Source organism: Polypterus senegalus, chromosome 2 (genome assembly GCF_016835505.1).
Source record: "Polypterus senegalus isolate Bchr_013 chromosome 2, ASM1683550v1, whole genome shotgun sequence".
Classification (NCBI taxonomy): domain Eukaryota; kingdom Metazoa; phylum Chordata; class Cladistia; order Polypteriformes; family Polypteridae; genus Polypterus; species Polypterus senegalus.
The window spans coordinates 56,085,215-56,109,935 of NC_053155.1; the positions used below are offsets into that span (position 1 = coordinate 56,085,215).

General features: G+C 36.3%; 1 protein-coding gene across 1 annotated transcript in view; it reads right to left on the reverse strand.

Moving 5' to 3' along the window:
- Nucleotides 1–630: 630 nt before the first annotated feature.
- man1a2 (mannosidase, alpha, class 1A, member 2) overlaps nt 631–24,721 on the reverse strand; it is a 524,864-nt gene continuing 500,773 nt past the window's right edge. The window contains exons 13-14 of the mRNA XM_039743738.1: nt 13,769–13,884; nt 631–1,006 (exon numbers count right to left, since the gene is read on the reverse strand). Of these exons, the coding sequence (XP_039599672.1) occupies nt 874–1,006; nt 13,769–13,884 (249 nt within the window). The 3' untranslated portion in view covers nt 631–873. The remainder of the gene's footprint in view (nt 1,007–13,768; nt 13,885–24,721) is intronic.

Genomic DNA, 24,721 nt, shown 5'->3' on the forward strand with positions numbered 1-24,721 from the left:
CGGGAGCCCCCCTCTCTCAAGCCGCCTCTCGTCACTCACAATGTCCCGCTGCACAGACCCCTTGGCATATCTGCGGGTGAACAAGTGAGATTCAGCTGAGTACACTCTTTTTTGCTTTGCATTGAGGGACACTTTACACATATTCTGTACTTTTTGTCTTTGTATTGATGCGTTTCAAACATTTTTTTTTTTTTAACAGGGAAAGGAATATAATCGCAAAGAATGTGCACTGAGACAACAGAAGGCCATCAGGTGTGTTCAGTATAAAAGAAGAACATTTCACAGATGTAAAAGTTCAATGGATGTTAAATAATGCATTGCTTTTGGGTGTTGTGTTCATAGTCTCCTTACATTCTATTACATCGACATACCAGAATAAAAATAAAATAAATTACTTCAATTTTTTCTGAACAATGGCTTTACAGTTTCCTTTTGATTTATTCATTTATTTTATTACTGTATATCTCATGCCAGGCTGCTCAGAGTGGAGAAATAATATACATATATTTTGATTTCTTTCCTCTTCCCAAGTTTGCTGGCAGGACTCTCAAACGCAGCAGCAGATGTTGGATTGGCAAAAGCTCCATTTTGCAGTGCGAAAAATCCGCTGGTAGTTCTCCACATCCACAGTACACTGTTTTCCTTAGAAATTTTGGTCAGATTTATAAAATGGAATATTCTGAATCAATTTCTCTTGATGTCTATCATAAACATGTCCAGAGTAAGAAAAAAAATAAAGAAAAACCTTTTAGTTCCTCTGTAACAATCCGAACTAAACAGAAATCATTCGTGATGGCCTCACAGGCTCGGTTTTATTTCTTCACCTTGTTCTATTGATAAAGGCAAGAAGTGGTCCAAAGGTGCCACCTGATCCTATCGAATGACATTGTTGGCAGAAAGCGTTGAGTTCGCCAAATGCAAAACAGGCAGTGGATGAGCTTCTGTGTTAAAGACCCAATTGTCCAGAGGTAAGAGGTCATCACTGGAGAAAAGGAGGTACAGATACCTACAGTCAAGGAAGAACGAAAAAGGTGATTAGGGACAAATCTGGGAAAATCATTGAATAATGGTAGTGAATATCTGCACGATTGAAGTACACACTGAGGGCATCAAGAGCTTCTACAACAGTATGGGCAGAGGACTCAAATGAGCACAATGGCTGAGCAAAACAATCCGCTCTAATTCCAGTGACTTCCAGTCACCACCTAGTCGCATCTCGAGGTGTGTGTTTCGCAGTGCAACTGAAAACGTTTCTGCGTGTCAGTACTTCGTACTAAGCTTTTTACACCAACATCTACCTTAGAGTTAGTCATCAGGTCACTTTCTGAAGCACCAGAAAAAAAGTTAAGTTAAAGACAAATGTATATGATTTAGTGGATCAACAGAAAGTTAAAGGAATATACTAGCTGCCTTAATCTTTTCCGTCTCTTTGGGGACCTGAAAGCTGATAAGCTGTTCTCTTGAGCTGAGTGAAAGTCTGACGAGCTTTGGGGAGAGAAGCCACCAACTCTGTGTGAAGCAATAGGCTCACATTCTTCTATCAGGAAGCTGCTCTCCATAGAGCATAAGAGCTGGACACCCACCAGAACATCCAGTCTGCCCAGCCAGGCTCTGTGCCAGTGACTGTAGCCAGTCTGAGAAGACCGAGATTCAGCCATTACCTGCTCTCTTGTACCAGAAGAGTAAAGCCATTCCTGATGATGTTGCTGAGGGCTGAGCAAAGTGCCTAACAGCAAGCTGAGGAAGGCAGCATCGCATCACAGCACACCACCGTCAAAGGGCCACATAACGAAAAACCTAAGAGAGCACTCAGTGCAAGAAGCCATGGCACACAATTCTATGCAACATCAGACATCATCCTTAAAGACTTGGTGTCATCGTGAAGCTGTTCATCTGTGCCAAGAACTGTGCATAACCAGCCAACAGCCAGCCTCGTCAACATTGTGTTTGTCCGTCCTGTCTTCTATGTCAATACAATGCAGTTATCGTTTTTTCTATAATCCTCGTGTTTATCAATAAATTGTATTATTCGGTTTCTTAAATCGAGCATCCTTCACTTACCTTGATATCAGTCTAACAGCCAGTGGCTCCCTACAGAGAAAGGTACGGAACGTAAAATGGGATCCTTACCAAATAATTGAATTAATTACTGCCATTGCCAAAGGCCAAAACTGATCATTATTAACATCAATCAATCCTTCACACATCAATACACAATTTCCTATTGTTATTTGGCATCTTATAATATTTTTTAAATAACTACTGGAAATGCCAAAGGCAACACTGATAACTAACTGATTGATTAACATCAATTAATTGTTCTTCACACACCAATACACTCTTTTCTACATTTATTTGGTGTCACTGGACCGGCATCTTGTAAGTTTTTTATTTTTTTAATTAATTACTGGCATTGCCAAAGTAGCACTGATAATTAACATCAATTAATCAAACCTTCCTTTCACACCGTAATCGTTTCCTACAATGTTACTTTTTTCTTCTAGTTTTATCACTTTTTCGCGATTCCTATGAACCTCTGTGAAGAAACACTTCTTGTACTCTGTCCTGAATTGAATGCACATTCCCCTTTTTACTTGTGCCTTGGAGTACATGATTTATTATTTTTAATTTAAAAAACTGAGTTGGATTAACTTTACCTTTGAAGATTCTGACAATCTGGATAAAGCCTCACAAAGTTAGCTTCCGTAGCCTTATATGAGGAGGTCGTGTTTTTGGTTGTTCCCTGCCTTGCAACATGTTAAGAGTTGCCAATAAACTTAAAAATCTTACATCTAAAAGATATGGAGGAAAAGCCATTTTAACCAAGCCTTGCAGAGAGTGTGATCACCCAAAAGTTTACTTTAGCCTGCCGGAGATGCAGAGTAGCGGCGATAGGCAATGCCACCAGATTATCTGAAAATCAGTCTAGTCATAAAATAAATTAATAAGCACGCGTTTAGTGAAATTAGGCACCAGAGTCAAGTGTTCTGCCTGCTGCCTGAATCATGCGATCATCACTGCTTTATTCTCATGAAGGCAATCTAAATACTGCAATACACTTCTAAAAACACAGTGCTGTAATATACTTAAATGTTTTGTAAATCACTTCTCTATCAAAGTAAAAGTCAAAATATAAATGTGAACTGAAGAAACTCCCCCGTGGCCTGAGAGGAGCCCAATACAAACAGTGCCTGATGAAGGTGTCCTTTCATTGCTCAGACAAAATTATCTGGCAGACCGCGTCAGGGGACCTTAGGTTCAAACCCCAGCAACAACACAGAATTTCCCTAAAATATTATTACTTCACTTCCTCAAAAACCAGGGGAGGAATGTAAAAAGCAAAGGCACATTCCCATAATTCTGTGCTTTTGAATTATAGACAGGACTCTTGACCAAAGAAGGAAGGGCAGAGGTGGTTCTTCAGGTCTAAAGCACAGGCTGCTGGGAATGCACCTTTCCTGTTTACATTCTACTCTGATGTTTCTGGTACTATCAATACAATTTTAGCAAAAAATGCATTTCATCTGCATGTTTGGAGCTGTCAACTGGATAACAGATATGTGGATTATGCAACATGAGTGATGTGAGAATTCCAGTGGATGTTTTTCACATTAGACAGAAATGGTTGCTGTTATGTTTAATTTTTTCATAAACTATTTTTTCTTGTTCTGCAGGAAAACAAATGATAAAAATGTTTTTCTCAGCCATCACTACAAACTAAATGTGGTGAGTAAAAAAAAAAATCATTATGGGTGACGTATCCCTTTAAACTATGTATTGAAATACCAATCCAGCATATTGATTTAAAGCAAATATAAAGTGTCCCATTTATTAACATGCTCCTCCAGATCAAGGTAGCAGGAGGTGATATCTGAATGGAGGACCAGCGCATCGTGAGGCACATTCATTCACAGAATGACTGATGAGCACCAGGCCAGCTCAGAGCCTCCATTAACTCCATAAACTTAAATTAGGAATGTGGCAGGAAAAACCAAACACAGACATGGGGAGACAAACACTGCAAGGGCAGCGGCCAAGGTCTGTCACTTCCCACAAGTGTAAAGTACACATTTTACACACTTACGGCAACTAATCAGCTGAAATCACAGGTCATAGTATGACCGGAAACATTATGTTACACCCCATAATCCAAGCACATTACACATTTTTTTAAACATGTTGTGGGGGACACATTTTCATTTCGAGTAACAATAAGCTTGTTTTTATGGTTTAATTCTTTCCAGAATTTTCTTTCCTTTATTTTTTTCCTAAATGGCAGTTTATTAAAGCTAGCGAAATGAGTTTCTGTGGAATAAAAAAAAAATTCTGAACTGGAATGAGCTATTACATAAAATCTCAAGCCCTGCAATGTAACATGACTTTATGAATATTAAAACAAAACTGAGGGGCAAAAGACTTCAAAAGCTTAACTTGCCAATGTGGAGTAGTAACCGAACAGTCTTTGTGTTGGTCTGTAAATTAAACAATGAGGAGTGACTTTAAAACTTAAAAGCCTTATGAAGCCCAGAGCTTTTAATCAACATTCATATAATCTCTAGAAAGAGGCAGAATTCTCCTTATTCAGAGTGAACGTGAAAACTAGATGTTAAAGTACATGGAAATAACCAACGCTGGATACTTGATTTCAGTCCCATCTGCAACACACTTTTAAAGCAGTGTTACAGCAAGAATGTGGGATGTTTCAGAGCTTGGGAAAGCCAAATTAAAAGCAAGTCAGCATTCCAGTACTCCTCCGAAATTCATGCTGGTGTAAACAGCGGCCAATAATGACAGGAACCCAAGGGGGATCAGCCTCAAGGGTAACAATCATCTTCACATCCTGTTTGGCCTCCTACACAACGTTTAAGAAAAACCCGAGTGCACTCTTCTTCTAATATTTGGCACCTGTAAAAAGTGTGTATCCTTCTTGGAATCCTTCATCTGTTGTTGCGTAACAATATACTGTCTTGATATATAGCTTGTTGTTTTTTTTTTGTTTTTTTTAAATAAATAAAAAATTGGCTTAATTGGGAATAAAGAACAGGTGCGATGAACCAGGTGTTGCCAAGTCCGGTGGCTGCAGGTTTTTATTCTCACCCTTTTCTTAATTAGTGGCCTGTTTTTGCTGCTAATTAACTTCTTTTGAACTAATGTTAATTGACCTGCTCTTGAAGACTCAGACCCCTTAATTGTTTCTTTTTCCTTAATTAGAAGCCAAACAATAATGAGATACAAAATGAGCCAAAACAACTGGTGTCCATCACACACTATCTGAAAATAAAGAAAGATGAAGGTCTCAGGAATGTTGATCTGCTCAGGTCCACAAAAATTTTAATGGTGCTCTTAGAAAAGAGAAAACCAACTATTTCGGAAATGTCTGCTATTGCACAATGAGAGCAGTAACAAGCTATGGAATTAAAGAACAGGTTTAATTAACAACAACAATCAGCGCCTAATTAAGCAACTGGATGGAGTGAAACTGATTGGAGTTTGAGGCCCTGACTTACAGGTGCTGGTCATAAAATTAGAATATCATGACAAAGTTGATTTATTTCAGTAATTCCATTCAAAAAGTGAAACTTGTATATTAGATTCATTCATTACACACAGACTGATGTATTACCAATGTTTATTTCTTTTAATTTTGATGGTTATAACTGACAACTAATGAAAGTCCCAAATTCAGTATCTCGGAAAATTAGAATATTGTGAAAAGGTTCAATATTGAAGACATCTGGTGCCACACTCTAATCAGCTAATTAACTCAAAACACCTGCAAAAGCCTTTAAATGGTCTCTCAGTCTAGTTCTGTAGGCTACACAATCATGGGGAAGACTGCTGACTTGACAGCTGTCCAAAAGACGACCAATGACACCTTGCACAAGGAGGGCAAGACACCAAAGGTCATTGCTAAAGAGGCTGGCTGTTCACAGAGCTCTGTGTCCAAGCACATTAATAGAGAGGCGAAGGGAAGGACAAGATGTGGTAGAAAAAAGTGTACAAGCAATAGGGATAACCGCATCCTGGAGAGGATTGTGAAACAAAACCCATTCAAAACTGTGGGGGAGATTCACAAAGAGTGGACTGCAGCTGGAGTCATTGCTTCAAGAACCACAATACACAAACATGTGCAAGACATGGGTTTCAGCTGTCGCATTCCTTGTGTCAAGCCACTCTTGAACAAGAGACAGCGTCAGAAGAGTCTCAACTGGACTGCTGCTGAGTGGTCCAAAGTTATGTTATCTGATGAAAGTAAATTTTGCATTTTCTTTGGAAATCAAGGTCCCAGAGTCTGGAGAAAGAGAGGAGAGGCACAGAATCCATGTTGCTTGAGGTCCAGTGTAAAGTTTCCACAGTCAGTGATGGTTTGGGGTGCCATGTCATCTGCTGGTGTTGGTCCATTGTGTTTTCTGAGGTCCAAGGTCAACGCAGCCATCTACCAGGAAGTTTTAGAGCACTTCATGCTTTCTGCTGCTGACAAAGTTTATGGAGATGCAGATTTCATTTTCCAACAGGACCTGGCACCTGCACAAAGTGCCAAAACTACCAGTACCTGGTTTAAGGACCATGGTATCCCTGTTCTTGATTGGCCAGCAAACTCGCCTGACCTTATTGTGAAGAGGAAGATGCAATACGCCAGACCCAATAATTCAGAAGAGCTGAAGGCCACTATCAGAGCAACATGGGCTCTCATAACACCTGAGCAGTGCCACAGACTGATCAACTCCATACTGCATTGCTGCAGTAATCCAGACTAAAGGAGCCCCAACTAAATATTGAGTGCTCTACATGCTCATACATTTCATGTTCATACCTTTCAGTTGGCCAACATTTCTAAAAATCCTTTTTTTGCATTGGTCTTAATTGATATTCTAATTTTCCGAGATACTGAATTTGGGACTTTCATTAGTTGTCAGTTATAATCATCAAAATTAAAAGAAATAAACATTTGAAATACATCAGTCTGTGTGTAATGAATGAATCTAATATACAAGTTTCACTTTTTGAATGGAATTACTGAAATAAATTAACTTTGTCATGATATTCTAATGACCAGCACCTGTAGTTGGTCTTCTGTTGGCTCACTAACTTCACATTTCATTTCTGTTTGGATGCCATTTATAAGGAAAGAAATGAAGTAATTGAGAGGAATGATGAAGAAATTCAGGGGAACAAATTAAAAAAAAAAAATCAATTAAAATTCATACAAAAGAGGTTAAATAGCAGCAAAAACAGGGCACTCATTAAAAAAATAGGTTAGAATGAAATCCTGCAGCCATGGTGGTCCTCCAGGACTTGACTTGGCGACCACTGCTCTGAACCACAATGGTCCACTTCTTGCTATTATGGGTACTGTGATACATAGTATGGCTCTCTGGTGTCATTCACGAGTCCAATAAATATTTAACTTTTGATGATCAACCTTTGTAAACTGTCCTGCTATACTTGTTCAAAACAGTTCCTAGACTGATGTTGCTTGATTATGTTAACCTCCTTTGAAAGTCACTTTGGATAAAAGCATATGCTAAGCAAACAAATGTAAATATAAAAGTAAACTTCTCTTCCAGGGAACTAACAGTGCACATTGGGTATGGAGTTGATTGCTTCTGTGGCATATATGCTCTGGTGGAGAAGTACAAATAGTGTTAACCTCACAGAAGCATTCCGAGGAGTTGGTAGCAGCACCAGGGAATTGTAAGAAAATGGCTACAGAGTGGCCTGCCACATCAAGCTTGACAATGGGTGACAAAGACCCTCTTGACATATTGTATGATGAAACTGGCCTGGTACACACCATGAAACAGACATTTCTTGGGATATTCTGTTCAATGTCAATTGTCTAAATTGTACAGTTTTCCATGTTGTGCACATGTCCAGATCTAGTGGTTATTTATCTCATATGAGAAGATGTACTCCAAGTAAATGACCCCTCAACAGCCAGCAATGCCCAAGTCCAATGTCAACTCAGATACACCTAATAATTCAGAATATCCAATTGGATGGACTACATGAATGGAATCTTAGTATAGGGTGGTCCAGATCTAATTATGCAATTTTCATTACGCTATAACTTATTAAGTTTATTACACAGAAAATCACCCGAAAAATCCAGGAGTATCGAGAAGTGTGCGAACTGACGACATGAAGAATCGTCTTCGCACTGAACTGGAATCATCCCAGCATAAATCAAAGTCATCCAGACGATCTGGATCTGCATAATTAGATCTGGACCACCCTGTATAAGCACTGTGATGGTGGTGTATTTGATATATTGTAGGGCCGAGTGAAAACCAGTGTTCAAACTCCACAGTATTAGAGCAATATTCACACATTGGAGTATACACATAATAAATACATTTAAAAATCAATTCTCCAGTCACACACCATGCAAAAATAAACATTACAGACGTTAACACATTATATAAACAAAGACTTAAATATACTTAAATTAGCACCCTATACAATGCATATTAACAACACATAGAATATGTGCTGCAATGGAATGTACAGATGATGGATCAGCAACATGAACTGGAGTGATACAGGACGGGGTATTGACAGCAGTTAGTATCAGTCACTGGGCAGGGTGCAGCATCCTAACAGCTGTTATGGAGCGAACAGTTCTTGTAGTGAAAAATTATTTACAGTGGTGGAAAATACACTAGTGGTAAAGTAAAAAAAAACAGAACCCAAACGTATCAAAAACAAAATTGCAACAAAAATACTCAAGAGCCTTGGGCTCTTACCCTTCTGAATTAAAAATAAATAGGACCTCTACATTAAAAGAAAAAAGGGCTTTATATCTTCAGCTCAAAGATGAATAATAAAACACCTTAAACAAAAATGAACCAGGAGCCTAACTTGGCTCATAGGGGTAGTTCAAAGCGGTTATGAACTTTAACTGGCCTGCAGCCATCAGCTCCTTTTCTGTGTAGGTCCTTCCTTTTATAATAAATCAAAAGTTGCACTAAAGCATGAAGAGCTTGTCTGAAGCAACATGGTTCTCCTTACTTTTGGCCTTTGCTGACGATGCTCCCATTTTTATTAAAATATTTCCAATCTTGTCTATCTTATTAATGTTCTGGTATAAAATACATTCAATAATGAATATTTAACAAAGTTGAGACCATTAGGATTATATTAGCTTTTCATAGAAGACCAAAAGCCTGTAGTTTGTAATAAAGTACAAGGACATTTGAGATGAGAAAATTGGCCAATAGGGTTATGCATATTTTACAAAATTATTGTAGCAAATCTTTCTGTGTGTGTACATATGTACACTATGTATAGACGGGTGCATATATTTATGTATATACTGTATACACACACACTATATACATTGTACTCTATATATAAAAGTTCTAATAAATAAATTAAATCAGGGGAGACAGACAAAACTCATTTATGCTACAACTGCTACTCTATTACTGTATCAGCTCCCTGATCTTTAAGCCAATTTAAAAATTAATAAACCAGCCAATAATACAGTGAACTGAACCAAGAAATCTGAAAAATCCAATTATTAATTTCTATAATTCAATTAGATTTTATCTTACAAATCCTGCTTTCGCTTGTCATTTTTATTCGAAGCACTAAATTTATCCTGAACTCATTAATCAAAAGACTTAAAAAAAAAAATGACACTTGCATTCTTTACTCATTAATGCCACAAAAGGAGTGAAAGAAAGGACATTTCATTAATCAAGTTGAAATGTGTGTGAGAGAAACTTCCTCCAAGCGTTGAAGGAAGAAAGAATGAGTAAAAAAACAGGATGGCAGCAGTATAAAAACACATAAAAATCTAGATATACACACCTAAACACACACATACACATCGTGCCGTGCAGGAGTGCTCAATCCCTGACCTTTTCTTTTTCTCAGTTATTGGCACAGCCTAAGATTTTGGTCAAATTTGCTTTAGGTTTGTCTTTGTAAATCACACACTCTTTTTCACAGTGCTACCCAAAAAAGAAAGTATTTATTCCCCTTGTTCAATACTTGGTTGGACCACCTCTCACCACTATTACGGCAGGTAATCTTTTCAGATGAATTTCTCTTAATTCTGCACAACATGATGGAGCAAGAAGTGCCCATTTCTTCTTACAAAACTGCTCAAGCTGTGCCAGGTTACTTGGGATGCAGTGGTGGACATTTTCTTGGGTTATAACACATGTTTTAATGGGGTTAAGGTTGGATTGATTGGGTTAAGTGACTGGGACAACAGTTTTCTTTATTTAAGCCACTGTATTGTTGCTTTGGGTCATTGTCTTGCTGAAAGACAAAGTTCCTCCATGTTAAAGTTTTACAGCAGAGAGGAGCAAGTTTTTCTTCAGGATCTGTCTTTATTGTGCAGCATTTCCAATATCTACTGCTGAAAAGCATCTCCACAACATGATGCTGCCATCACCATATTTTATAACGGTCAATGTGCAGTATTATATTTACACCACACATAACCTTTACTGTTTAAGCCAAAACGTTCCACTTTAGTCTGATCAGTTATACCCACATCTTTGACATATCCTTCCAGAGATGTTTTAGGATATATTTTGTTATGGGCAAGGACAATTATTTTTAAATTAGGGCTTTTTCAGCAACTTCTCTAACACTGAATAAACGGTCTGTAAAAAGGTTAAATAATCTGAAGACTTTTTTAGGTACATTTTTGTAAATAGCAGTCAAGGACACATTGAGAAAGACTTGTTGTCTAATTGTACAAACTTTAACTGTTGATATCCAGGCCAGGGAAACAACACGAGGAACAAAAAGTTACGGTTCATGTTCCTAAGGCTAGATTCTATTGACCTGGTCCAGGATATATGGACTGGTTTCAGCCATGCTTGACATGCTCTTCTAGCATCAACCCAACACCCACTTTCAGGTCCAAATGGCCGCGCCAAGCTGCTTCATCAAATACATTTAATGTTCCGGGACTCTCGTCTCCTCTCCTCAGTCTTGTTCAACCAAAGAGAGTTGACTTACTTATGAGGCAGACAAACAGCTGAGGTGTTTATGGATCAAGACAATGCTATGAAGGATTAAAGTTCTTTGGAAATATGGTGAAGATTCCCTGGGGGTGCCTACCACTGAAATTCTAACAGAGATTGCCCCCATTAGTCTGTCTAACTTGATGTGTTACTTTCTTGACATCAAGTAGAGAACCCATCTCTCCCAGGTAAATGAAGTTCTTGAAAATGGATTATAAAATGGCATATACTGTTATCTTCACAGTTGTTTCATTACTTTGACTATGCTAACTTGTTACTATAACAATCAAACTTGAATGACTGAAATGCGAAGCTGACTTGTACTAATTATATAATAACTACTTTGCCGTATTACCAGATTTATGCACATTGTAAACAGCGCTGGAAAGGCAAACTAGGAGCCACAGTGAAAGACATCAAATGACGTGATTCACCAAAACAATTCTCAATGCTCATTTCTGCCTAAAATTCACTAGGTCTGGAGTAAAATAACTCAAAAAGAAAGTCAATTTTAATATTTGTTTATCTTAGTTAGGATGTCGCCTTGGGGATCCAACTTGAATACTATGGGCTTCCAAAGTGAACAGGCAATGATGGTCCTTCAAATACAACTCATTTTTTGTACAGTAATTTTGCTGGTAACAACCATGCAGTTCTTAGCCTTATATTACAAATGACGCTAAATACATAGACATGAAGGTAAGCAGCTTCATTGCGCCATTGGCCGATGGCACTTACTGTTGATGAAAGTTCATTATTGGTATTTCTGGGTCTGTTGTCTTTACTGGTTGAACAGAACAGATAGCACACAAACTAGGATTACTGTAATTTACCAAAGAGAATAAATCCTTTAATATGTTACAGGGATATTCATTGCACGTACATGGAATACACACTTGTAGATAGTGGCTGAAAATGGAATATAGTATCACAAGCTGCCCTTAGCTTACTGAATTAAGCACTTATATTTTAAAAGTAACACCTATTGGAATAGAAAATATATCGATGTTTAAGCATAAGAGTACACAAATTAGATATTTTCACGTTAACTATAGAAAATGTATGGAATGTATTAGTCCTCCACTGTAAAAGCGAACAAAAGCAAGTCATGTGAGATGTTACTCTTTTCTATGTCAACTGCTTGGTGTTCCCATGCTAATCATCTTGATAATTATTACTCTGCAGTTACCAGTCGTCATCAACTGTTGACAAATTCAAGCACTTGTTTCTCTCCTGACACTGCCACACAGATTTCAATCCAAAGGACAGCATGTGAATTTTGAAAAGGAGTTTCCACTCTCTATACCATTAGTCAGCTATACGCAGAACAAGCATTGCATAGTATTATCTTGAGGAAATGCTCACCCAAAATCCCCCCAAAGAAGGCATGACAAGTGACACTGCAATGAGCTTCCCAGTAAATATTACGTCATTAATAGTAACATCCACAATATCAGTCTAATTCAACTGATTTGAATTAAATGTAACATTTAACCACCAGCTGCCACTAACACCAATATTCTAAAATGCTGCCTCTGTTTACCCATAAAAGTGTGAAAACAGAAATTTGCAGCAGCACAGTACATACATGCATTGTACATGTATTGTGAAAGCATTTAGACATAACAGTAGCATATGATGTGAAATCGGAAAAGGTATCCTATGGGTCAGCGTGGAGCTCAGCATGCACATATCATGTAATCACACAGGAAATCAAATGGAGATGTACTGCATACTCATGACACAAGGACAGGATTTGATTTTTTTAATGCTTTTCACTCTTTTGTTTATGGCGTTTGGAAGAAGTAAAGTCTTCTTTTTGGATCTGGTACAATGGCTTAAAATTGGGCCTAACTTTAAAAGTAAAAAGAAACAGTAAATATGGTTACTTCATAAAAAGGTTCTTGATATATCAAACCACTTGTTACTTCCATTGGCACAATGGAAAAATAAATCAGTGCTACAACAAAAACATCTTCTAGCCAGGAAAAAGATATATAAAACAATGTATTTTTATCTTAGCAAGAGAACTGTACTGAAATTAATAAGTATGAATGGTAAACAATGCTGGTGGGGCCTAAAGATCCTTGCATGTTCCATTTTTTTTTGTTTTTTAGTATCTGCTTTTATAAAGTACTTGCAACATATAATCTTCAAGTAATATTTAATGCTGCCACTAAGTGTGTGAACTTTTACATTTTTGCTTAAAAAAGAAGTAGAGAGAAGTACAGCTTCACGTGCAAGTTTATCATCTGGGCAGGACCACAGACCACATGCCAGTCAATGCCAGTAATGGTACAACGGCCTAATTGGGGCACTCCTTTATCAGTGCAAACTCCATAAACTGAGCAGCAACTAAGTGAGTTTAGTGGTTTAGGAAATGGAAACAGGCATATCCCAGTCCAGCCTGTTGCCTTAGGGAAAATCATAAATTAAAAATGATAGTGACCCTGCACTGCTCACCCACTGCTCTGGAATGGTTGGGAGCTCCACCACCATGCCTGCTAGGACGCCAAGACTGATTCCCAAGGTTATTTTTCCTTATCTTCAACCTTCTATTACCAATATGATGCCACATTTAGGGTGTTTTATACAATATTGAACTAAAATTTTAGTTCACGTCTATTGTAATCTTGAATTTTCAGCAGAATTGATATGTGAGGATAAATCATCTTATAAAATTCAAAATAGGGCAAAATGAAATGCAGTATGGCTATGTATGTTATAAAGATTCTCTAGATGCTTGCACTCAGTAAGGGTAATCAGTTAAAGAAGCTTACTTCAGAGTTTCTGCTAGGAAGAAGCTCTGTTGAACATCATCATATGTAGGGGATGATGAATAGACATCCTTCACTCCTGAGAAACCACCACTCACTCTGCAATACTTGTCAATTGCCTGGGGGAAAAAAAAGACAAAAAGCAAGGTTAATGGATTGCGGAGCAAATCATTTGCTTCTTTTAAGCCTACGGTTTAACAGCTCTTTAAGGAGAAATTTAACTCAAAATAAATATAATTTCTTGTATATTGAAAAGCTACTACATGCTTCCGATTATTTTTCACTTATAGCTATATTACTTAGTTTACATCCACAAAATAAAATCTCAAGTAAAATAATAAAAAAAGAAGATAAGAAATAAAACAGTTACATCTGAATGTTTAAAATGAAATGGCATGTTAATGCAACTACACACACATAAGTTTACTTTATAGTGCCACTCAAGGGCTAAAACAATTCCAGGATCCATTTTAGGTAAAGAAAGGTGGCACAGCTGCTTCTAGACATGGTTCTAAGGTTACTTACGGACCCTAATTAACTCATATGTGAGGAATGAACCTCAAGGCTTTTGGTTTGTGCAGTACAGTGTTTCTGCCTCCATGCCAAAGTAGACAGTTCAGGTTTTAGTCTTCATATACGTGGATTCTAACTATTATGATGTTAAAATGTCTCACACAAAGGAAAAATGATGGAATCAAGGTTGAAGTCAATTTCGTTAGTTCATCTCCAAGTCAAATCCCTCTGTGCATGGGTTTCTTCAATTTATGCCCCATTTTAGACAATTCACTTGAATTCTGATTTAATCCAAATTACATTCTATTCCACAAATGCATTTTTTGAAAACTGCCTGACCCAAACAGGGTTAAAGTGTATTTCATTTCTTTATTCTAGCTTCAATGGTTTTAAATCTGTACAGTCAGTTCCAATTCCAGCTGAATACAAAACACAATCCCCTTTATTTATGTCATTCCTCATAAAATTCTACCTTTAGTACATCCCTCTGAGAACAAAAATTTCTTTTAAAGCATTTTAGTGGCTATAAAAAACAGGTTTGTTGAAAAAATGGACATAAAACAAAAAGAGGATCCTTTTCAGTAAAAGTGCCAATTAAACTTTCCAGAACTTTTATTCCACTCATTTCATTAAAAGTTTAACACAAAGACTACAGGAAAGCTCACTTTTTTATTTAATATCTGAATTTATTTCAGCCCTGAAAGTTGTACTGATGTGTTACAGTAGAAGGCAGTTACTGATTTAAACTTTTTTGCCAACTTTATTGCATTGTTTCTGACAGAAATGTTTGGGCTAATAAGATTTTCAGACCTAATACAAATTCAAATATGAAAGACTCATAATTAGCACAGCAACCAAGATGCAACTACCTCACTGCTGATTTTTATAACAGTCATAATGTACTCAACAACAAATGACTCAAAAATACACCAGACATGTTTAGGTGAGGTCAAAACACATCATCCTTCACAAACAGCAAAGATGAAGTTGTACGTATTTAGGCTCACAAATTAGAAGATGCCCACTCTACTTTGGCTGGTCTTTCGGTAACTCTCCATGAAAATCACACTTCAACACTGCATCCCATGATCCCATTGCTCCCTCACACTGATGTATGAAGGTCAGCTCCTGTTCCACATCTACGAAACAGACAGTGAATGGGCTGCTATATGTCCATAGAATGTACGCATGTGAAGGGAAAATCTGATACAAAGAGATACTTTATGACCAGGATGGAATTCACAAAGGTCTGTGAACACTAAGGCGTGCTATACAGCATAATATGGTCAACATACTGATCAAAAGTGGACAGATTAGCCAAACTGCATTTGTCTCGATATTGAAATTAAATTGAATTTGATTTTCTTCACCATCTTCAAAATATATCCATCATGATAATTGTAGGTGATATGAATAAATTCAGTCGACTGACCAACAGACTCTTAGTAGTTTTTTTCCCTCTTACTCGAACAGTTCATCTTTCTTTGGTGTTAGTGACTCCATTGTTATTTGAGCATTGCAAATTTGTAACTGCATTATAAGATGTTTCTGTATATTTCTACACTGCTAGATTAATTCAAGTGTCAGTTGCCGCATCAGAAATACACATTATGTTTTAGTCTTAGTGAAGAAGGAATGAATTTAAAAAAAAAAACAAAAAAAAAAAAAGAAGAAAGGGGCAGTCTGTGTGTCTTGAAAAATATTGGAATGGAGTCTCAGGACATTTCTGAGCCGCTAAGTGAGAAATGCGGCTAATCCTGTTGTAAATGTGCAGATTTCACAGTTTGTGTGCTGGGAAAGGCCCCATCAGACAATTTATGAATATAACTGAAATATGTTTTGAACATCTTGCTAAAATTGCTTATGATGCTGTCGACATTAAGCTGGGAGATTTTCTTTACATTAACACTGCATTCAATTCTCCTGTTGCGCTCACACCTGAAGAACACTGACGTTATTTCAGCACTCTCGCACTGTCCTTAGAGTAGTGTAAAAAACCACAAACAAAACGCAGATTAAAATGGTTCACGAGATAAACAATTTAACTTACAAGACGAAATACTACATGCAATAAACACAAATGTTGAGATGTTCTTCAGTCAGGACACAAATGGAAAATGAAATGCAGTATTAAATTATGTGATGCGTTATTTAATCTAAAATAAGGAAAGTAAGGTGTCACTCAGAAAAGATAGAGCCCTACCATTTGAAAACTTAAATCTTTACAAAGGCTGCAAAACCACATATAGTTGCTATTTTACAAACATCACAGAAACAGTTTAATGTAAACGTGGCAGGGAATGCAGAGAATTATGTTTTTCTTTTTTGTGAACTTGATTCATGCATCAGTTCGGACAACATAATTTCTAGAAACTTAAATGTCTGACAAGTTTTTACAAAGTATACTACTGATCCTTATGAAATAAATAAAAGAATGATATTCACAAACATGAAAGAAAAAACAGTACATTTATAACTAAATATTGAACATTTCACTATTCAAATATCCTGGGTTGGGGGTGATAGATCAGTTAGTCAAATTTTTGGAGATCATACGTAAAGAATTATAAATAATAATTTTGAGTACTTTTTAAACATTTTTAATTTTCTAAACATGTAAGTAAGGGAAGTGCTCTTTGCAGCTGGTGTACAACAACCAGGCAACCGCAGTAAATTGCATTTGAACACGATGTGTTTCTCATAACTGGTTTTTATTAACAAGATTTTCCCCATTGCTTTTCTGATGACCTTTGGACATCTTGTGCAAATAGTTTTAATGTATTTGTAGTTTTTTATTTAGTTAGTAAACGGATTATACATTAAAAGTGTTAATTCAAGAAACAGATAAATGTTAGCTAGCACTAGTTTTTATTTTAAATGAATTACACTGTTAAGAATTATTTGCAAGGTATCTTCATAAATTAATTATATCCATCATTAAACACTATAGACCAGTGTTTTGAAGGTAAACATAAAAGTTAGGCATTAAAGTTAAACATGGAAATTACTGATGTGCATCTGGTGGGTTTTGATTCAATAAAAATGTTTGAATTTATATTGCAGTAATTTACAAGTAATGAGGTGCAGATAGACCTTTGAGATATAAGATATGAACTGGCTATAACTGCACTTATGTTCTATAACATTTAATTTGCTATGTAATTGTGTATTTTTTGTATATTTATTCCTATAGATGTGCATGGAGATCTGAAACAGAAACATGCTGAAAAATATGTATGCAAGATGAACCATACATTCGGCCAGTGTAATTTTTATTGGATAACTTATTAAAATATTGCATTTTTCTAGTTTTCCTATTATAGAATTACAATAAAAGGGCATTCTAAAAAGAGTGAAAAAAGTTTAAGATGTTGAATGCAGTTTATTGCTTTGCACTTTGCCCTTGGGAACAATAACCTTCACTAAAAGGCATTATTGGAGTCTGTAATGGCATTTATTTCAATTTAAAATATATTGACATTACTGTTGGTGAGAAATACATGAAAGGGTCACTGCAATAACAATAGGAAAAATGTTAAAAGGCAGAAACAAAACAAAAAAAATATTACTTGAAGTGGCTACCCTGCACACTCACACTGACATAAATTAAAGCTGATAATTAATCTAACATACACGTCTTTGGAACCATGAGGCAGCAATGCTAACCACTGAGCATTCAATAAAATATTCATAATAATTTTTTTTAGTTACGGTTTACATCTTTTCTTTGTTTGATCACAGATGTCTAGAAAGTTAGACATGGAGGAGCAAAAATAAGGTTAGATCAGCGTTTCTCAACCTTTAAGAATTTGCGACCCAAGATTTCACAACAGTTTTAATCGCGTCCCCCTAACGTCTTTTTGAAAGGAGCCCACTAATACCAATTTGTTCTTTTTAAATTAATGATATATCATAGATGCATATTTTATTATACCTACTTAACTTTTATCGACATTTATCTAACTCTATATTTATTTTTCTAGTATCAGAATATAGTTTAAGTTAATTTGTTTTGGTTTCAATAGCTGTATTTTTCATATTTTCGATTCTTGTTTTCTTTTTTTCACATCTTTGTACCCCCTTTTTGTTACTTCGCGCCCCCCCCCCACACCCCCACACAGTTTGAGAACCAGTGGGTTAGAGACAACATAGAGGCAGGACAGAGCAGGCTGATAATTAAACAAGGCACAGGTAGAGAAAGGCTCCTTATACTATAAAGCTTGAACAGTTTATTTTAAAATTTCTATGGGCAGATCTGGACAGAGGCATAGCACCTGCAAGAATATCTTAAAAACATTATGAAATATACTGTATCGGGTAAAATATTTTCAATATTAAATAATAAAACAATAATCTTAGAGTGTTAGAAAACATTTGTACTAGTGAGGGAAATGTTGGAGTAGCTGAAGGTTTGGGTAAACAACAGCACTCAGTTTGCTGTTAATTCTGCTAGAAAGCTCTTGGGCTCCACCTGACAGCATCAGTTACCAGTTGTGGTTCCCATGTTATCTGTGGCCATTGGAGGGCAGCAGAAGACTTCTAATCCTGTCCATACATAGCACATTTTCTTACAGACATCAACAAAAAGGTTATTCCACTTTTGGTTTGTAAATTGGGTGGATATTTCAAGATTATTTGAATAAAAAAGGGTGAACTTCATACTTGCATTGTTATTTTTCAGGTTTCTTAATTATAACAAATAGTTCAATAGATTATTCTTTTTAAAGAAAAGTAAATCAAAAGAAAGCAAAGTCTTGCTTATTTTCAAATTACATTATTTTAAATAAATATATGCAAAATCAGAATTATATGTACATGGTTATGTAATTACATACTTTTAAAATCAGTATATAAAGCTTGAGGTCTTGGCTGCTAGTCTTACAAATTAATTAAATGAAATAGACAGATTGGTATGAGAATCCTTTTATGCATGATGTCAAAAACTGTACAGTAAAGTCCATTGACAAACATGTGCATTTTGCGCAAAATGCAAACAGGAAACCATTTTTCTGAAGTCCGTGACAGGTTCTCAATATTCTAATGATGATAACATTTTGTTGGATTATTGATTCAGTTCCCTTAAGAAATATAGAGAGTGACTGAGAAATTCAAGGCAGATGCAATTAATCTAAACTATCTGCCCCACATCACAATGTGGATTACAAAGTCAGGACTATGCAGTATGTAACCAGCAGCAGCACTGAATCAAACAAAGTCTTGAATTCCCCACACAGCTATTTTTCAATGAAAAAAGATATTTAGCCTTGCCTTGTTAATTAATATTGTCTTACAGATTTATTTATGTACAGTATTTATACTATTTTATTATTATAGGGTGATAATAATTTATATTCTAATAATAATGCTAATCATTTATTATTTGATAGAAATATTATTTGATTGAATTTTAATATGTAATAATAACTTATTATTATTGGATGATAATAAAACCTAAATAAAGTTTGAAGGTAGAAAGCTGCAGTATATATGGCATCCTCTCTTACAAAGTTTACAAGGTTTCTAATTTGCCCAATGCAGATTTCAGTAACTTCAGTAACAGTGACTTGACTTTAAAGTTATGCAGTTTAGTTTTTTTTCCAAACACAGATCTCATCCAGGCATGCAATATTCTAAAAAATATATTTTCAAACATTTATGTTATTAATAAAGAGATAGAGCATAACAACTTTTTAATTTCATTTTGTTTTATGTACCAATAACATTTTTTTATAAGTCAGACAAGTTTGATGATACATTCTATGCTCTATGTTTAAGCTGTATTAAAATGGCACTAACAATATTTAAGGCAAGGAAGATTTAGAAAACTTAAGAAACCGTATTTGGTGTAACATCTACACTTGTAATTTTAAATGTCATGAGAATGTTCCTCAATGTCACAAGTTATTTGCAATATCACAAAGACACATTGGAAATAATATGAACATTTCTTAGTGGAATTTGTTCAAAGTAACCATTCTTGTCCTTAATTATTTAAAAACCAAGTGTCTTATACCTGCTGTACAGATGATAATGGTTTTGTAAATCATCTTGTGCTGCCAACAGTTGCATACAGTTGCCTTTGTTTATATTCTGAATAATCAGGACATTTTCATATTCATGTATTACCCAAAATCATCCTTGCTAATTGTCTTGAGTTGCTTTATATTATATCTTTAATTGTTATATAAAGTGACTAGTACTCAACTGCTAAAGACAAATGTCAGCTTCAGGAGGGACACAGCTGCTGAATTTTTTTATTCCCGTCACACCTTTTACTAAGAAGTTAAATTTGTTTTCTAATTGATGCCCTCACTCAAACAGGCTTCCTTCTCCCATATTTCAGAACTCAATATGTATGTTAATAAAACTGCAGTGCCTTACTAAAGCTTTTAAAAACTTAAATTTTAGCACACATACAGTCAAAGTAAAAAGTATGTGAACCCCTAGGAATTATCTATATTTATGTCTAAATCCCATAAATCATTCAAATTGAAACTGAAGGTTGGAAAAAGTAAGTGAATCCTAAGCTAATGACTTTTTAAAAAGCTCATTGCAGTCAGAATTTAGCACACCAGGAATCCATTTAATTAAATGAGTTCAGAGGTGTAGCCTAGAATTACTTTGATTGATAAAAAACACAATAAAGTTTGAGTTTTTGACAAGAAACATATCCAGATGGGAATCATGCCTCGCACAAAAGAGCTGTCTGAAGAGCTACAATCGAGAATCGTTAATCTACATAAGACTTGAAAGGGTTACAAAGTCATGTCAAATATTTCAGATATTCATCAGTCTATTGTTAGGCAAGTTGTCTATAAATGAAGACAACTTGGTATTGTGGCTACTCTGCCTAGAAGTGGTCGCCCTGCCAAGATGACCCCAAGAGCACAACGCAAAGTCAGCAATGAGGTAAAGTAGAACCCTAGGGTGACAGCAAAGGACTTGAAGAAGTTATTAGAACTGGGTAACATCTCTGTTCACGAGTCAACTGTACACAAAACATTGAACAAGACAAGAAGGAAGCCACTGCTATCAAACAAGAACATTGTTGAATGCCTGAAGTTTGCGAAAGACCACTTGGACACTCCACAATGGTACTGGGAAAATGTTTTGTGGAGTGTTGAACCAAAATTGAACAATTTGGGGGGAACAAGCAGAAGTTCATTTGGTGTAAAAAGGGCACTGCATATCAACATCAAAACATCATCCCTACAGTAAAATATGGTGGAGAGAATTTCATGATTTGGGCCTGCTTTGCTGCATGAGGGCATGGACAGCTTGGCATCATTGACGGGAAAATGAATTCACAAGTTTATCAACAAATTCTCCAGGACATTGTGAGGGTGTCTGTCCGTCAACTTAAGCTCAGAAGAGGCTGGGTGATGCAACAGGACAATGACCCCAAACATTGCATCAAATCCACAGCACAATGGATTCAGAAGAACAAACTCTGCCTTTTGGAGTGGCCCAGTCAGAGCCCAGATCTCAATCCTATTGAGATGCTGTGGAATGACTTGAAGAGAGCCATACACAGAAGACAACCAAAGAATATGGAAGAGTTATGGCAGTTCTGCAGGGAAGAATGGGCTAAAATTCCCCCTGCACGATGTGCAGGTCTGATCTGCAGTTACAGAAAGAGCCTGGTTGAGGTCATTGCTGCCAAAGGAGGGTCAACCAGTTATTAAATCCTAAGGTTCACTTACTTTTTCCACTACCACTGTGAACGTTGAATGTGTTTGTAAAATAAAGACATGAAAGAGTAGAACTTTTTGTGTGTCATTGGCTTAAGCTCATTGTGTATATCAGTACCTGTGACTGATGATGAAGATCAAATCACTTTTTATGACCAATTCATGCAGTAAACCAGATTATTCATTTACATACTTTTTATTTACTTTGACTGTATATATATTTTAAGTTTTCATAAAATTATCATGTGTGGTTGGATACAGTTACTTTCCAGGTATGTTACAACAGATAAAAGATATAAAGAAAAAGTATCCCTTTTGGAATATAATGTAGCTATTTTGCTTATCACCTTTTTAGTTATTCATTATAAAATTTATGCTGTGTAACACAAGCAACTGAATACACTTAAGAGTTAAGACATCTTAATTAAGAATCTGATCATAGCCCAGCTGGAAGTGGCTGCTGCAGAACGTAGCCTGTAAAGGCATGTCATGGAGATAGTTAGTAAAGGTTTAAATATGGTGAGAATATGCCTAAGAAAAACAACTATACTGAGTGGAAAACATCCATTTTACCAATGATTTTCTCAAGGAGGCAAATTGACTTTGAAGAAGTGTAAGGTTAGATAAAACGTCTGGGGAAAAAAAGCTGTAACATGATTTTGCTGATCTCAAATACAGAATATTACATAATGACAGCAAAATTACTATGCTGGAACCTTAAGCATGTACACGTTCTCAAGATATGTTGGAAAAAATTAAAGGCTTACTAATCTGGTCCAGGTAGCAGAACTTAGCATTCCAAATACAATAGGGGTGGGGTGGTACTGACGCCAGTCATATCTTTAGTTGTTTTTAAAATATATGGTGATACTAACTTCAAAGTAGTACGTCAGGCAGATTTTCATAGAACATTTCTTCTCCTCCTAAGACAAGTACAGAGTTCTTTGTTGTCAAAAAGTGAGAAGAGAATATTAACATATAAGTGCCATGGACAATGCTAATGGGTGTTTTTTCTTTCAAATTTTGAATTATTTCATCAGTGTGCATGTCATGCTTCTGCCCTTCCCTCACTTTTCCTAAATAGTTGCACTGCAAATACCAATGCTTTTTTAACTTTAAAATTGTATTCTGAAAACGTGACAAGCGATTTAATTGAAAATTAGTTCCTAGGTGTGAACTGCTGCTTATCTACTCCAGCTCACATGTGATCAGAGTTGCATATATTTTTTACCTTGACAAATCCTCTCTTGCTGTTGTTATTGTCATTTATTAAACATTTTTGTCAAAATTGTCTGCAGACAGCTAGAAAATAATTACTTAACAAATGTCACACTTCCAATCACTCGCATTGTTTCATTATGTGTGACTGTGATGCCTGGGTTGCCCACAGATGTCATCACCTGGTACTTGGACATCAATAGTCATGACCAGGATTCTAAGGGCAATGAGAACTCTCAATGAGAAGTGCACAGTGCAGTTTTATTCATCAAACAAATCAACAGGGCAATGTCTAAAGATCCAATAAAATTTTTGGCCCATAAAAGCCACAAACAACGGTAGGAGATCTTTCCATTCATCCAGTGCCCTAGCGATGTCAAACTCTACATGCACCTGGTCACCTTTCCTTGTGGCCATAGACACTCACCACAGTTAGTGATCTAGTGTCTTCATGTTTGCCTTCACTGGTGCTCTAGTGATTTCAAGCCCTTCAGGCTTCTGGGCACCAGAACTTTCCTCCTTTGGTGTCTATAACTCCCTTCCATTAACTGCTCTGCTCCAGCAATCACTCAATGGAGCAGTTATCTATGCGAACAACACCATAAGCTCTCCAAACCATCAACTTCTGCATCTGGGCTTTCTTTCACCTTTCCTTGATTTTCTCCCCAGTCGCCTCTCTTTGATTGCACTTTCTTTACCTATCAGCTTTCTCTGTCTTACCCAGGCTTTTATACCTTTATAGATGCAGGTTCTATGATCTTAATGATCTGCGGAGTGTCAGTGACAAACTGCTGAGCTGATTGTGCTTGCACATCAAGTGAGCAATCAATTTGTTTCCCCATTGAACACCCCATGGCCATACAGCATTGCATCAGTGCGCCCCTACACCTAAAAGCCTAAGCTATTTTGAAAATCGTGTACCACTACAAACCTCAAAATCACTTCACCACAGTGAAAATGAAAAAAATGAGTGAGGAACAAAGTGCTGGAAGGTGGCTTCCTCATGATTTTTTCACAGACCCAACAATGCATGCATTAACAACCAAATCATATGTTGCATCTGTCTTTCCAAATTTAGCTTAGCACAAGCTTGGATATGCATTAGCATCTTTATCTAGCACAAGCAAAGAAAACAATGCTTATTCTCTTATTTGAATACATTGTTCTGTTATGTCTGTGAAAACTTCAGCGAGCCACTCACAACCAGAATGTGCCTCCTCACACATTCTCCTTTCCAACATCAAATTGATGCTTGCTATGTAGTTATATACAGAAAGCTTTGAAAACGTATTCGACAGCTGGCACAGTTTGTGCAGAACTACAACTATGTTACGTTTTATAAGTAAGAGCAGAACATAACTGTAGCTGAAAAGTTATACATGATAAAAATGTTGATACCCTTTCCTATAGTGCAAGTTAAGGAAACCTGATAAGTCTGGCATCAAATTTTGGATAGAGGCCGATATAAATAACAAAAACACTTTCTAATACTTGCCTATTTAGAGAAAAATCCCACAAGATTGCCAGGAAAAAA